Below are 17,206 nucleotides of genomic sequence, written 5' to 3'. Positions count from 1 at the left end.
CAAAAATTAGCCAGGTGTGGTGGCAGGCCCCTGTAATCCAAGCTACTCGGGAGGCTGAGGCAGGAGAATCACTTGAACCCGGGAGGCGGAGGTTACAGTGAGCTGAGATCCTGGGGGATAAGAGTGAGACTTCCTCTCAAAAAAAAAAAAAAAAGGCTTATTTAAAGAGGACCTACTCAAATATGCAATATTAAAATATAAGCAATTACTTTAGTGATATTGTTGAGGAAGTCAACAGTAAGAATATTTTGTTCACTTTGAATTCAATTAATGCTCTATATTTTTAAATTAAAATAACTCATAGAGCCCTGCTAATGGGTAGAAAATAGTTATTAAGGCACTTTTTACTTTGTGTTCAAGAAAGATTTGAAGTTATAACTGCATTACAGAAAGTTTTACATTGCAGTTTCTATAAAGATAATAGTTAATTGTATAATGTATTTCATTTTAGAAAATATTTAATGATATGTTATTAGGGTCTTAATAACAAGTTATTGTTTCAGACTCATTGTCTACTATGCTGAAAAAACTTAAATTATTAAGTCATCATGACAAGTCATTCCATTTCTGCTTAATAGAGTTTTCATTGCTTGGCGTGCGTATTTGACTAGCACGCAGAAACCAGCAAGTAATTTTTAGGTGGCACAAGAGCTTCACAAATAGACTATATTTTAACATAAATTTCCATTACACATGAGGAATCAGTATTGAAACAGTTCTCTGAGGCTTTTAATATTGGCTGTGAAATCACTTCAGCTCCAAATCCAAAAGAAAGCATTATTAGCTCAGTAGTTTTAATATATACAGTCATATGCCACATAACAGCCTTTCAGCCAGTGATGAACTGCATGTCTGACAGTTCATAATGGGGCTGAAAAATTCCCATCACCTAGTGACATGGTAATGTAGCACAACACATTACTCACATGTTTGTGGCGATGCTGGTGTAAACAAACCTATTACGCTGCCAGTCATATAAAACTATAGCACATACAGGCTGTGCGCGGTGGCTCGTGCCTGTAGTCCCAGCACGTTAGGAGCCTGAGGTGGGCAGATCACGAGGTCAGGAGTTCGAGACCAGCCTGGCCAGCATGGTGAAACCCCATCTTAACTAAAAATACAAAAATTAGCTGGGCCTGGTAGCGCGTGCCTGTAATCCCAGCTACTCAGGAGGGTGAGGCAGGAGAATTGCTTGAATCCAGGAGGCAGAGGTTACAGTGAGCCAAGATCGTGCCATTGCACCCCATCCTGGGCGACAGAGCAAGACTCCATCTCGAAAAAATATATATATATATATATGTGTGTGTGTGTATATATATATATATGGCACATACAGTTATATATAGTACATAATACTTGATAGTAAATGAAATGTGTCATTGGTTTATATATTTACTATACTATAGTTTTATCTTTTGTGTGTGTGTATGTTGAAGGGGGAGATCATCTTGCTCTGTTGCCCAGGCTGGAGTGCAAGGGGTGTGATCACCGCCCACTGTAGCCTCAACTTCCTGGGCTCTGGCAATCCTCCTGCCTCAGCATCCCGAGTAACTGGGAACACAGACTTGCATCACAACATCCAGCTAATTGTTTTTTTTTTAATTAGTTATAGAGACTTGGTCTCCTTATGCTACCCAGGCTGCTCTGGAGGTCCTAGGCTCGAGTGATCCTCCCATCTCGGCTTCCCAAATTGTTGGGATTATAGGCATGAGCCACTGTGCCTGGCCCAAAATATCTTATATACCATATTGTATTTGTACCTTTTTTATATTTAAAAACATATTTAGGCCGGATGAGGTGGCTCATGCCTATAATCCCAGCACTTTAGGAGGCCGAGGCAGCCGGATCACCTGAGGTTAGGAGTTCAAGACCAGCCTGGCTAATGTGGTGAAACCCCATCTCTACTACAAATACAAAAATTAGCCAGATGTGGTGGCAGGTGCCTGTAATCCCAGTTCAGGCAGGAGAATTGCTTGAACCTAGGAGGCAGAGGTTGCAGTGAGCCAAGATTGCGTCTTTGCACTCTAGCCTGGGTAACAGGAGCTAAACTCCATCTCAAAAACAAAACAAAACAGAACAAAAAACATATTTAGGCCAGGTGTAGTGACTCACGCCTGTAATCCCAGCACTTTGGGAGGCCAAGGTGGGCAGATCAGTTGAGGTCAGGAGTTCGAGACCAGTCTGGCCAACATCACGAAACCCCATCTCTACTAAAAATACAAAAATTAGCTGGGCATGGTGGCACACACCTGTAGTCCTAGGTACTCTGGAGTTTGAGGTGTGAGAATCGCTTGAACCCAGGAGGTGGAGGTTGCATTGAGCCAAGTTACGCCACTGCACTCCAGCCTGGGCGACAGAGCGAGACCCTGTCTCAAAATAAATAAAACAAAATAAAATAAAAACATGTTTAGATACACATATACTTACCATTGTGTTACAATTGCCTACAGCATTTAGTACAGTAACATGTTGTGTAGGTTTGTAGCCTAGGAGTAGTAGCTATACTAGATAGCCTAAGTGTGTAGTAGGCTATATAACATCTAGGTTTGTATAAATACACTGCATGATGTTCACACAAGAATGAAATCGCCTAACAACTCATTTCTCAGAATATATGCCAGTTGTTAAGCTACACATGACTGCAATGGGTTATAAAGGCAGGTAATTTAAACTTCCATAACATATTAACCAAGTATACATTTATCTTCAGTAACATTGCATTGATTTTACATGTTTAGGGATTTTCTGTTGCTTTTATTTCATTTTTTTATGTCGCCCAGGCTGTAGTGCAGTGGCACGATCTCTGCTCACTGCAACCTCCGCCTCCCGGGTTCAAGCGATTCTCTTGCCTAGGCCTCCTGAGTAGCTAGGATTACAGGCGCCAGCCACCACGCCTAGCTAATTTTCTGGGTTTGCTTTGTTTGTTTGGTTTTGAGAAAGAGTTTAGCTCTTGTTGCCCAGGCTGGAGTGCAATGGCACGATCTCGGCTCACCACAACCTCTGCCTCCCGTGTTCAAGCAATTCTCCCACCTCAGCCTCCCAAGTAGCTGGGATTACAGGCATGCGCCACCACGCCCGGCTAATTTTGTATTTTTAGTAGAGACGACGTTTCTTCATGTTGGTCAGCCTGGTCTGGAACTCCTAACCTCAGGTGATCCACCCGCCTTGGCCTCCAAAGTGCTGGGATTACAGGCATGAGCCACCGCATATGGCCTTCTGTTGCTTTTAAAGAGATCTTTTCATATGGCTTCCTCGTGAAAATGAAAATGTTTACTGTTACTGTTTGAAGATAAAAGTTACTTCATATATTTACATTCATGTTGACATCATTAGATTTAAAGATCAATATTTTGCAGACTGTTATTAGCCTTGTAGTTTCTCTTCTCTCTCAATCATAAATATCTTTCTTAAGAAAAAGAAATGTGAAACAACAATGGTACAGGCATATTCATAGTTTAAGGCTTTGTCTTTCTGTATTTAATCTTGAAATTCAGTGATAAGGAATTGCTGTGACTTTTTTTTATTAGTCTTGTAGTGCTTGGGAAAATGTTTCTTGCGTCTCCTGTTTCAGAAGCGTGATTGGTTTACATATATAATCACTATGGGTTGTGGTAGGAAAGGTAATTTATTTACCTATAATTGGTTTTATTTTTGTGAAAAAAGAAAAGTAGAAAATGATTTGTAATTGCTAATTATAAATGCATGCTTCATATTTAAGTAGACTTAGAGAATGAAACTGTCATCTCAGGCACTTAAGTTGTGAAATAGGTAAAAGTTGTGAAATGTAAATACAGAGAAATGGAACTAATAAAAGGTGTTTGTTTTTAGTTTATGGATTTTTGAAAAAGTGAAAAATTACATGTGAGGAAGTAATCAAATTGGTCATGCTACATTGTTCCCCACAATACTCCAAAACTATTCAAATGAAATATTAATTTTTTTAACATTTAACGGGAACATTGAATACCTAACATACAATTTGTTTGTAATCTTTTATTTAGTTTTTCTTAAAAATATTGTTTATTATTGGTGTGTATTTGTACTCAGCTTTTTTATTTTACTTGGACTAAAAAGAACAGCAAAATTTGTTTAAAATTTTTTTTAATTTTATAAAAGGGATTTTTTTTGTTTTGGTTTAGCTTTTTGGTGGTGTTAGGTGTGTGAGTAATAGAGTCAAGTTTATTAACAATATACATAGGATAAAATTCTCATTATAAAGGCAAGTGAGAATATATATATTTTAGTTCATAAACAATATTATTCTAAAATCACCATAAGAAAGAGCCGCCAAATTATACAAATAATTAAAAAATATACTGAAGTTGTTTTTAGAAAAACAAAGAACTTTTAAAACTACAGAGCAACAAGGAAAGCAAAATTGCACGTAACCTATAGAACATTTTGAACAATAAAAGAATAATGTTTTCAATAAAATTATTACATAAAGCTGTTAAAACTATATAACTAAGTTTTATACATGTGGCTTTAAAAGTAAAATAAATTTGGGCCTGGCGCACCGGCTCAAGCCTGTAATCCCAGCACTTTGGGAGGCTGAGGCAGGTGGATTGCCTAAGCTCAGGAGTTTGACACCAGCCTGGGCAACACGGTGAAACTCTATCTCTACTAAAAATACAAAAAATCAGCCAGGCGTCGCGGTGTGTGCCTGTAGTCCCAGCTACTCGGGAGGTTGAGGCAGGAGAATCACTTGAACCCGGGAGGCAGATGTTGCAGTGAGCCAAGATCGCACCACTTCACTCACTGCAGCCTGGGCGACAGCGAAACTCCAGCTAAAAAAAAAAAAAAAAAAAGTGAAATAAATTTAAAATAAGAAACAATAAAATATGTTCGTGTTTATGAAATCTAAACATTAAACTTTAGTTATTTTACTATTTTAAAATACCAATGCAGTGCTTTCCTGGTTTTGTTTTCATTAAACTGGCAAGGAAAAAAATCAAGAAAATACTGTCCATCAAACTGCATATTATGCTAATGTTTATTTTCTTGAAATAAAAACAACTGTACAGACTTCATATTAATATAATTTCAGTAAATGTTTGTAGATTATTTGATATATAATGTAATTTAAATTCTGAGAATATTGTGAAAGACCTGGAAAAAAATTATGGGAACTGAAAGTTGCATGGTCACTGTGTATGTTAAATACATAATAAAATTTGTGGAATCCTTTTTCAGTAGATGACTTTCACTCTTTTTAAAAAGTAAAGCTTTCCATTAAAAAGGCACTTTACTTGTTTTCCTTATAATACATGCCAGCTTCAAATTTAAAAATTAAAAAAGGTAAAAGGAGGTTTCAGCTTCATGTGTTCGGATAGATTAACTCTTTGTGCTCAAAAAAAAGATTGTTGAAGCTCCCTTAAGGATAACTACTGAGGAGCACCCAGGCATCTGAAAGAACGAGAAGTCTGTTTTTCGTTCTTGCCTAATTGCCGTTAAGCAAAGATACTCTTCCCTAAAAGGGAAAAATGGCTCCTTACGTGTTATTCCTCTTTGTTAGTAATGATCACTGTGTTTTGACCTCTTTTCAGGATGTTTTTTAAACCATGTTTTCTGGTTCTTCTGTAGTCTTAAGTATGTTTGATATTATTAGGTGATCTGCATAATGTTTAATCATTTTTTTCTTTATATAAACCAGTTGGTATAATTATACCTCTTTTCCTATTTAAGTTTGTATGTGTATATGTGATTCTATAGAGTAGAAAAATGCCATCAGTTTGAAATGATGGCACAATCTTAGTCACTTGGTTTAAATAAATAGAAAATTCTAAAGCCTTAAAATTAAGATAATGCTCTTTGGCAAACTCAAAATAAAAGCAAAAAAAAAAAAAAAAGGAAATGAATATAAAAGAAAGCAGGACACCAGACCTTCTAAATACAATACTTGTTGATCTTGTCTATACCATTTAATGTAGAAAAACTAATTTTCTATAATTATGTCTATTAAAGGTGACATTAATGCTGATAGAAAAATATTCCCACATATATCTGACTTGGAAAACTTATAAAAATTGTGCTGTCTTTAAAATAAAATTTGTATGCTTTTTTTGTTGTTTACTTTACCTTTTCTTGGCAATTAAATATAATCTTCCCTCTCTTAAAAGTGGATTTGCTATGAAAATTTTAAGGGCTGTAAAGGAAGGCATTTTCCTGATTTTATATATTTAATTCTTGTGCTATAGTAATTAAAATTTCATAACTAGTTTTTAATTTAATAGTATCTGTTGATACTTTAGACAATTAAAACATTTTTTACCAGTTTTTATTTAGTGCTTCAAATGGATTATAAACTTAGTAATTTGGGGACTAATTGTATAAATTGTTAAAAATAAATGGATTTTGCAGAAGGAGAGGATTAGTGAAAAGGAGCAGTAAATAATAAAATGTAATAGAAGTAGAAATGTAATTTGTTTTTAAAATAAGCTATATAGGAAAACTGATTGATTATATATTCTTATATGGTTTTAAATCAATAAAACTCAGTATTTCACACTTAATGCAATAGATGCTAAGAAAAAAATTAACCTTCAGCTAGAAATCTAAATAAAAATAGAAAATACCCTTTGCTGCAGTAGTTCAGTTGTTTAAAAATATTAAATCTGAGGCCTGGGGTGGTGGCTCAGTGCCTGTAATCCCAGCACTTTGGGAGGCCGAGGTGGGAGGTCAGGAGTTCGAGACCAGCCTGACAATATGATGAAACCCCCTCTCTATTAAAAATACAAAAATTAGCCAGGCATGGTGGCGGGTGCCTGTAATCCCAGCTACTCGGGAGGCTGAGACAGGAGAATCGCTTGAACGCGGGAGGCAGAGTTTGCAGTGAGCCAAGATCATACCATTGCACTCCAACCTAGGCAACAAGAGTGAAACTTTGTCTCAAAAAAAAAAAAAAATTAAATCTGATATAACTGATTTAGTGAAAAAGTAAGTCTAATCCCAAAAATAAAAATTAATAATTATCTCTTTGGAAATAAATTATAAAATTGCTAAATTTTGTTGTAGAGTTTAGCTAATGATTAACTTTGAGAGCCTATGTATTTGGACTTGAAAGTGTTTATATTGACTGATCATATTTTTTTTAAATATAGTTTATTGGTTTGGTTTCTTTGACTTTCTCATCATCTTCAACAAGTAGAGTTAGGTTTTTTGTTTCTTTGCTTTAATTTCAGTATTAACTACTGTGGTAATTTGGTAGGACTATTCTACACAATATTATTTGTCAAAATGTTTTTGTAAGTGGGGATACACAGATTCTGTGCCAATTAGAGAAGTATATTTTTCAACTAGTTTGCTTTTCTGGCTTTAAACTTTGTTTCTCCTCTCTATGATAGATCTGTCCAGCTTCTTTTTTGTTTGTTTGTTTGTTTGTTTGTTTGTTTGTTTTTGAGACGGAGTCTCGCTCTTCTTGCCCAGGCTGGAGTGCAGTGGTGCGATTTCGGCTCACTGCAAACTCTGCCTCCCGGGTTTGCACCATTCTCCTGCCTCAGCCTCCCGAGTAGCTGGGACTACAGGCGCCTGCCAGCACGCCCGGCTAATTTTTTGTATTTTTAGTAGATACAAGGTTTCACCGTGTTAGTCAGAATGGTCTCGATCTCCTGACCTTGTGATCCGCCTGCCTCAGCCTCCCAAAGTGCTGGGATTACAGGCCTGAGCCACCGCGCCCGGCCGGATCTGTCCACCTTCTATATTCTCTTTATTGTCTTTTAGAAAGTTGAACTAAAGGCCGGGTGTAGTGGCTCATGCCTGTAATCTCGGCAGTTTGGGAGGCCGAGGCGAGCTGATCACCTGAGGTCAGGAGTTCAAGACCAGCTTGACCAATATGGTGAAACCTCGCCTCTACTAAAAATACAAAATTAGCTGGGCGTGGTCGCAGGTGCCTATAATCCCAGCTACTGGGAAGGCTGAGGCGAGAGAATCACTTGAACCCGGGAGGCGGAGGTTCCAGTGAGCCGAGATCGCGCCATTGCACTCCAGCCTGGGCAACAAGAGTGAAACTCCGTCTCAAAAAAAAAAAAAAAAAAAAAAAAGAAAGTTGGACTAAAGAGAGTGGAAGAGGTTCTATGATATGAAGACTTATTAATAAAGCATTTACACACATACAAAAAATAAAGCATTTACACATTAGCTCATTTTTTTGTCTTATGAACTATTTTCATTGGAATTTGGATTTGAATATATGCCATTTCAAAACCAGAAAAGACTTAAAGTCAAATATTTGTAGCATCAACATGCCGAAAGAACTAGCCAGCCGAATGCATGTTTCAGCATGGGAGGAGGTAACAGAGTGAAGTAAAAAGCACTGATTTCACAGTCTGAATATTGAATCATGTCCTATCTTTGTCCCTAACTGACATTATGATCTTGATCACTTACCCTTTCTGGGCTGCAGTTTTGTGGTCTATAGATTGGTTATAATAATATCCACTATACCTACATACCAGAATCGAAGGCTCAAATAAATGTTTTACAAAACTAGCACAAGCTGTGCAAATGTAGGATGTTCTTTTGCTTCTGGGATAATGAATGCTTACTTATTGCCACATAACTGTTTTTTCCATCTTCTGGCTAGTGATCGGCAGAGATGTATTCATGAAGTCTGGCAAATTATAGAAGAAAGGAAAAGGTAGATGTTGTAGGCCAGTGTTTCCAAAATAATAAATTGGTTCATGGTTAGTTTACAGTATTTTGTTAATCCCTAGAATATCCAGAGAGAATACTAAATTTAAATTTACAGTGTTTTGGTTTATTCTTAAAATGTGGTAAGAGCTTAACTTTAAGGATGTAATAGTCTATCATTATTTTACTTGTGTTTCAGTGAACAACCTACTGTAATTTTTTTCATCATTCATCTTATTAATCAGTGTCATCAGATTGGGAGATCTTTAATAAACTCTAGAAAGAACCATCTTTCCTTCTTTTCCTACTTCTCATTAATGTTTCTAAATTTGCCTTTTTACAGGACTTTGCCTCCCGGGCCAAACTGGCAGTTCAAAAACTAGTACAGAAAGTTGGATTTTTTGGAATTTTGGCCTGTGCTTCAGTAAGTGAATTGTATTAAAACAGAACTTTTACTAAGTGGTAGTGTTATATTTTGATCCATATATACTCCTGAATTAACAAAAGTGCTATCACTTTTATTGGGTATGTAATTTTGTGAATCATTCACTTTTTTTGTTATTGTTTTTTAAGACGGAGTCTCCCTCTTGTCACCCAGGCTGGAGTGCAGTTGCATGATCTCGGCTCACTGCAACCTCCATCTCCCGGGCTCAAGCAATTCTCCTGCCTCAGCCTCCCTAGTAGCTGGGACTACAGGCATGCACCCCCACGCCTGGCTAATTTTTATATTTTTAGTAGAGGCAGGATCTCATGTTGCCCGGGCTAGTCTCAAACTCCTGGGCCCAAGTGATCCACCTGCCTAGGCCTCCCAAAGTGCTGGGATTACAGGCATGAGCCACTACACCTGGCCCATTCAACTTTTTTTTTTTTTTTTTTTTTTTTTTTTTTGAGACAAGAGTTTCGCTTTTGTGGCCCAGGCTGGAGTGCAATGGCACAATCTCGGCTCACTGCAACCTCCACCTCCCGGGTTCAAACGATTCTCCTGCCTCAGCCTCCCAAAGTAGCTGGGATTTCAGGCGACTGCCACCACACCCAGCTAATTTTTTTGTATTTTTAGTTGAGACGGGGTTTCACCATGTTGGCCAGGCTTGTCTTGAACTCCTGACCTCAGGTGATCCACCCACCTCAGCCTCCCAAAGTACTGGGATTACAGGTGTGAGCTACTGCACCCAGCCCAATTCAACTTATTAAATGAGCTGTTTTCTGTTGAATAGGTTCACATCTTGTTTATTGGCTTTTAAGTATTTCATCATGTAGTGATGACTTCAGACCTAAATGGCTTAAATCAGTAAGAATAAAAGAGACAAAATCCATTCTTCCCATGAAGAATATACTACATTTAACCAAATTAAACTACATTTAACCAAATAAGGATGACTTCATTCTTTCCTCAAATTTATAGATAAGAAGTCTTTTTCCAAAGTTTCAAGTATTAGTTACAAGGAAGAATTTATATAAAACCTGTTTAAAGCGATGTTAGCTCGGGGCTACTCTGATTTACGTATCTTAAATCCTTTTTTTGTGTTTGTTTTTTTTTTTTTTGAGACAGAGTCTCCCTCTGTCACCCAGGCTGGAGTGCAGTGGTGAGATCTTGGCTCACGGCAACCTCCGCCTCCCAGGTTCAAGCGATTCTCCTGCCTCAGGCTACCCAGTAGCTGGGATTACAATCATGCACCACTACACCCAGCTAATTTTTGTATTTTTAGTAGAGACAAGGTTTCACCATGTTGGCCAGGCTGGTCTCGAACTCCTGACCTCAAGTGATCTACCCACCTCGGCCTCCCAAAGTGCTGGGATTATAGGCATAAGACACTGCGCCCAGCCTACATATCTTAAATACTTTAAATTCATTTTCATTTCAACATGAGTTGTAACCTTATGATAAAGGTAAAAAAAAAGTTATAACTCAGAATTATGAGAGTCACATGAGCAAATATAACAAATAGCAGGTGTGATGCTGTGTAAATGATATTATTATATGGTTGTAAGAGATGAAATAATCCTAAAGCATTTGAATTTGGATGAGAAAAACAAAAATGAGTCATTGAATCCAAGTGTTACTAACAAAGGAATACTTGAATTCTAATTTAGTCATGTCTTTTTTAAAGACCATATGTGACAAATATTTTTTAAATAACTAGGCTTTTCTTTCAAAGTTCAAAAATGAAATTATATAAATTAATTGGCTTATTAATGGTTCAGCCAACAGCCACAAGGTCAGAGTACTTTCATAGAAGAAGAAGGGATGAAGTGCTCAAAAACAGCTTGTGGCTTCTTTGCATTTTTACATGAAATGTCTTTTAGCATTCTTAAAATGTGGGAATGTTTGGAAAAGGTATTTGTTGTGAATTACTTCTTTGTCTGGGACTGAGTATTCAAAACATCTGAATCTGTGTGATCTCATATTTCCACACTTGATCTTCTTTATAAATTGTGTCACATAGCCCTCAGACTTGGCCTCTCGTAAAATAAAATACAAATTATTAATATTTTATGTTGAGAATAACAGCACATCTACCCATAAATGTATTTGAGAATTTATTAAAATATTTGCTAATGATATGAGTGCTTTCCAGATAATATTCACATTTCAAGCTAAAGATTTTAGAACCCTAACTGCTGAAACAATCTTAAGGCTCTTTCTTCACTCATACCTCACCTTAGAAAACAGCCACCAAATATCCAGGAATCAACTGAATGGGATTAAATTCCTGCAGGTCGACTTACTTTATCCAGTTCTCATGTGATGGGCACACACACAAACACACACACAGTGCCTTAGCCATGAGTAATATAAGCAAAAGGACACCTTGGTTTGCTGTGAGCAGATTGAACACCTAAGGTGAATATGAGACCCAGCTTCTAGACACATTAGGATGTTTGCCTAACCTCCTTTTGAACAATCCAGTAGTGATCAAGGAACCCATATATTGCTTTGCAGTGTAAGCAGGCTGAAAGCAGAATACCACATATCAATGGGTGATAAAATTAAATTGTTCTTTGGATTATAATATGGAAGTCCTTCTTTTTCTCTCTATAGATTCCAAATCCTTTATTTGATCTGGCTGGAATAACGTGTGGACACTTTCTGGTACCTTTTTGGACTTTCTTTGGTGCAACCCTAATTGGAAAAGCAATAATAAAAATGCATATCCAGGTAATTATACCCCCTGATTTACTGCCTAATGATGATGAACCCATTACAAGACAATGAAACATGCTCATTCCTAAGTGAATTATTTAGTTATTCTTTCTGCTTTTTTGGTTGGTAGCTTACTTAGGTAATACAGCATAGAATGTCATTTGGAATTAGTGATCTCCTTGTTTTCTTTCTTTTCTTCTTTCTTCCTCCCTCCTTCCCTTTCTTCCTTCTTTCCTTCCTTTCTCTCTTTCTTTCTTTATTTTTTGTCCTGTGAAACTATTTATCCAGGACTTTCACCAAACAAAAATAGTGTTTGTGTGCAGAAAGATGCACATCATTTTTATATACACAGCCCAAAAAATGTAGTTTTTTGTTTGTTTTGTTTTGTTTTACCAACCACAAGCTGAGAGAATATTGCCATTCACTAATTCTTACTTTCTTTCACATACTCTATATATATAGAGTGTGTAAAGCAGTTCCTCCCATGTTACCAATATCCTTTACCGAAAAACAGCCAGATGTTAGTGTGGGAGGAGAATGGGGAAGAAGAGGGTCTCTGAAGAGGCGAGGAGATGTGGGTTGTGGTCAGAGAAGTGAGAATCTGCTAGTCCTCAAAGCCACTCTTAACAAAATCTTTAGGATGGAGGGTGTGTCCATGTGCATGTGTGTGTGCACACATATATGAATAGAGAGGAGAGAAAAGGTTAACAATTTAAACGAAGGGAAAATGGATATGTGCTTCTAGAACTGTGATATGAATTACTTCCTTCTAAGGGCAGATCTCAATAGAATAAAGTAAAAATTAACCTGGAAAGAATTTGTTTTAAATCAGTATGGTTTGTAACAAAGAACGTTATTAACCAAAAGAAAGGAAAGAACAACCAAGCGTGGTGGCTCACGCCTGTAATCCCAGCACTTTGGGAGGCTGAGGTGGGCAGATCATGAGGTCAGGAGATCGAGACCATCCTGGCCAACATGGTGAAACCCTGTCTCTACTGAAAACGCAAAAATTAGCTGGGCGTGGTGGCGCACGCTTGTAATCCCAGCTACTTGGGAGGCTGACGCAGGAGAATCTCTTGAACCTGGGAGGTGGAGGTTGCAGTGAGCCAAGATCACGCCACTGCACTCCAGCCTGGCAACAGAGCAAGACTCTGTCTCAAAAAAAGAAAGGAAAGAACAGTGAAGTTCTCTGCCCTTGTATGATTCCATGATAATTACAAGTGTGTCTATCCCCAAAGTTTCTATGTTAATACCTCTCTACTTCCAGTTCTTAGAAGGGAAGAATGAAACAGGAAAACTTCGGCTGCTTCTACTTATCCAGTTTGTAATCTTAGATTTTGGCATTTGGGTCAAGTTTATTGCATCTGTCCTCTATTTTCCTGCCATAATCACTCAGAATTTCATGGATGTTTTTCCTACTTCAAAGAATATATTTCCTCCCATTTAAATTAAGTATTTTGTTCAATCAACGAACACAGGTTTTTTAATATTACAGTGCTAGTTACTATGGTTAAGATTTAATACTGGCCAGATGTGGTGGCTCACACCTGTAATCCCAGCACTTTGGGAGGCCGAGGCGGGCGGATCACCTGAGGTCGGAAGTTCCAGACCAGCCTGACCAACATGGAGAAACCCTGTCTCTACTAAAAATACAAAATTAGCCGAGCGTGGTGGCGCATGCCTGTAATCCCAGCTACTCAGGAGCCTGAGGCAGGAGAATCACTTGAACCTGAGAGGTGGAGGTTGCGGTGAGCCGAGATCGTGCCATTGCACTCCAGCCTGGGCAACAAGAGTTTGTCTCAAAAAAAAAAAAGATTTAATACCATACAGGATTTTTTCAAATAATAAAATATAGTGAATAATAAATTATTTTCAATGTATCTGAAAATAGGTTTTTCTTTAATCTTTAGAGTTGTTTCTAGAAGAGAGCTGTCATTTAGCTTCTTGCAGTCCTTAATACCTAAGGAAAAATAACAGATTATTTTATTTCATAACAAGAACTTCTCTAGTAATCCATAAGTTTTATGTGTCCTGCTTTATACCTCTTGAATGCAGTGCCTTTCTATAAATTATAGTAAAACGTATTATGCCATAAGTACCCTATCTGTAGTGGTAAGATATGTAACTTATCAGACCTTTCATTTCAGAAAGATTTAAAACTAGTATTTATTTAAACATACTCAGATTTTTTCAATTTATGATGATTGATTGATTGATTGATTGATTGATTTTTGAGATGGAGTCTCTCTCTGTCACCCAGGCTAGAGTGTGGTGGCGTGATTTCAGCTCACTGCAACCTCCGCCTCCCAGGTTCAAACGATTCTTTTGTTTCAGCCTCCAGAGTAAGTGGGACTACAGGCGCATGCCACCACACCCAGCTAATTCTGTATTTTTAGTAGAGATAGGGTTCACCATATTGGCCAGGCTGGTCTCGAACTCCTGACCTCATGATCCGCCCGCCTTGGCCTCCCAAAGTGCTGGGATTACAGGCGTGATCCACTGCGCCTGGCCGATGAGTGATTTTTTAATGGAACTTCACACTTTAAAGCACTTATCTGTATAATTTAATTCTTATAATCCTGGGATAGAGGAATTACTATACCCATTTTGTAATTCTCAGAGGTAGGGAGGTTAATAAGTAATAGTTGCTTAAGAGAGTAAGTAACAGTTGGAATTTGAACCCAAGTCTTTTGACTTCAAGTTCAGTGTTCTTTCCATTCTTTTGCATTGCCTTCTTAACTTTAATGTATTGATATGATTAAGGAAACTGAATTGTTTAATGCCTGCTATTGATCAGGACCTGTGCAAGGTAATTTGCAGTAGTTATCTCATGGCAGACAATCTTGAGAGGTCGTTATTAACCACATTTCATAGATGAGGGAACTGTGTTAGAGAAGGTAAAATACTTGCCTAAGGCCCTACAATCCAACCAAGCTCTGTAAAGATAAAGCTCTTTCCCTGTATCTATGTGGAAGCAAAAAAGAAAAAGAAAGCTAAAATCCATTTATGTTTCTGAAAGGAAAGAATCTGAGTTCCTTCACTAAACGAAGACCGTGGGATATGTTTGCTGTGTTCCATCGTATCATAGTGACATGCTTTGTAAAGGCATGTCACTTGATGTACATCCAGATGTAGCTTAGGGTAACAAACATTTCTCATTCTATGGGTAAACAATATTAGTAATATAAACATTTTAACCATTCTGAAATAATAGTGGGAAAGCCACACACACACCGATTTTTTTCTACCCTAATAGTAAAACTGTCTCCTTGTCTGCTTTTCTTTCTTCCCTTTTTCCTCAGCTTAAAATTAGACAACCTTCTTTAATAAATATTGCTATTTTTATTGATGTCTTCCTCTTAACCTTCCCCTAAAAGACTCAAATCAATCTACCTATAATGTTAGATCAGATTTCCCCTTCCACTGCACAGAGTCAAGTACTCTGTCTGTAGAAGTATCCTTAGATAGGAAAAGGCATGAGAAGAGTATCTTTTTAGAAAAAATTTTTAAAGAAGTAGTATCCTTAGAGACATTACCTTTGTCCCAAATAATTAAGAAAAGCAACATACTCATTCATGTTATTTCATGTACCATTTAACTTACTTATTGTACCCTTAAAATACATCACTGTTCTTTATTATCTCTCTACCTTCACACTCACCAGCACACACACAGTATTATAAACTCCCAGGAGGGCAGAGATTTTTGTCTGTCGGTTCACTGATGTATTATAATGCCTAGAATAGCATCCAGGAGATAGTAGGCACTCAATATTTAATAACTGAATCTGTCTTAAGATTCTTCTTTCTGGCCGGGTGCGGTGGCTCACGCCTGTAATCCCAGCACTTTGGGAGGCCGAGGCAGGCGGATCACAAGGTCAGGAGATCGAGACCATCCTGGCTAACACGGTGAAACCCCGTCTCTACTAAAAAAATACAAAAAAATTAGCTGGGCATGGTGGCGGGCGCCTGTAGTCCCAGCTACTCAGGAGGCTGAGGCAGGAGAATGGCGTGAACCAGGAGGCGGAGGTTGCAGTGAGCCCAGATTGAGCCACTGCATTCCAGCCTGGGCAACAGAGCGAGACTCCGTCTCAAAAAAAAAAAAAAAAAAAAAAAAAAAGATTCTTCTTTCCAATGAAGGACTTCTTTTACAGATGGTTCCATCTTTGTTCATTCTAGCACAATTAGTTTCTCCCTCCCATGTCTTTTTTCCTCCTCCTCTACCCTTTCCTTTGTTTCTTCTATGCATGTGGTTAAGAGGGCTCTTCCGTGGTCTGTGCCTTTTATTTATTTTGTAGAATTCCCACACAGACCTCCAGCCTGAAAGACTAAGACATATGTTCTTAAATGTGTGACACATTTTTTGTCTAACCCAGAGCAGTGACTTTTCAAGCTGCTACATACAAAAAGAAAATCTTGTTTTGCTGTTTTGCATTGAAATTGTGCAATTATTTAGGCATTGGCTTATTTTGATTGTTAAGAAATGATAGTAGGGAAAGTTCATGGTGATGAAATCACTGGAAGGCAAGAACTACTAGCTCTGTTGATTAATAAAAGATTTATAGCTCTAAATAACTGGTTTTTGGTATAGACCCCCTGCTTTTCTTCACAAATTATCTGTAATAATAGCCTTGCTAGCTTCATAATATTCACATACCAATTGTATACCTTTGCCTTATTAGTCTTCTTGCCAGAAATAATGTACGTTAGTCTAACCTGTCCAGGTTCCTGAGATTCATAGTGAGTGGATAAAAAGAAGACTACTGTTGGCTGGGCACAGTGGCTCACGCCTGTAATCCCAGCACTTTGGGAGGCTGAGGTGGGCAGATCACGAGGTCAGGAGATCGAGACCATCCTGGCTAACACAGTGAAACCCCATCTGTACTAAAAATACAAAAAATTAGCCAGGCGTGGTGGCGGGCGCCTGTAGTCCCAGCAGTTTGGGAGGCTGAGGCAGGTGGATCACCAGGTCAGGAGTTCGAGACCATCCTGGCCTCCTGGCCAGCGTGGTGAAACCCCATCTCTACTAAAAACACAAAAATTTGCTAGGCGTGGTGTCGTGCGCCTGTAATCCCAGCTACTTGAGAGGCTGAGGTAGGAGAATCGCTTGACCCTGGGAGGCGGAGGTTGTAGTGAGCCAAGATGGCGCCACTGCACTCCAGCCTGGGCAACAGAAGGAGACTCCATCTCAAAAAAAAAAAAAGAAAAAAGAAAGAAAGAAAAAAAAGGGCCGGGCGCAATGGCTCATGTGTAATCCCAGCACTTTGGGAGGCTGAGGCAGATGGATCACTTGAGATCGGGAGTTCAAGACCAGCCTGACCAACATGGAGAAACACAGTCTCTACTAAAAATACAAAAAAAAATTAGCTGGGCATGGTAGCGCATCCCTGTAATCCCAGGTACTTTGGGAGGCTGAGGCAGGAGAATCGCTTGAACC

General features: G+C 38.1%; 1 protein-coding gene across 1 annotated transcript in view; it reads left to right on the top strand.

Moving 5' to 3' along the window:
- VMP1 (vacuole membrane protein 1) overlaps positions 1-17,206 on the top strand; it is a 133,213-nt gene that overhangs the window by 92,359 nt on the left and 23,648 nt on the right. Inside the window, exons 8-9 of the mRNA XM_004041244.5 lie at positions 8,972-9,052; positions 11,669-11,785. Of these exons, the coding sequence (XP_004041292.1) occupies positions 8,972-9,052; positions 11,669-11,785 (198 nt within the window). The remainder of the gene's footprint in view (positions 1-8,971; positions 9,053-11,668; positions 11,786-17,206) is intronic.

Source organism: Gorilla gorilla, chromosome 4 (assembly GCF_029281585.2).
Source record: "Gorilla gorilla gorilla isolate KB3781 chromosome 4, NHGRI_mGorGor1-v2.1_pri, whole genome shotgun sequence".
Taxonomy (NCBI): domain Eukaryota; kingdom Metazoa; phylum Chordata; class Mammalia; order Primates; family Hominidae; genus Gorilla; species Gorilla gorilla.
The sequence above is the reverse complement of the archived record's forward strand: the minus strand, read 5'-3'. Positions and strand labels throughout refer to the sequence as shown.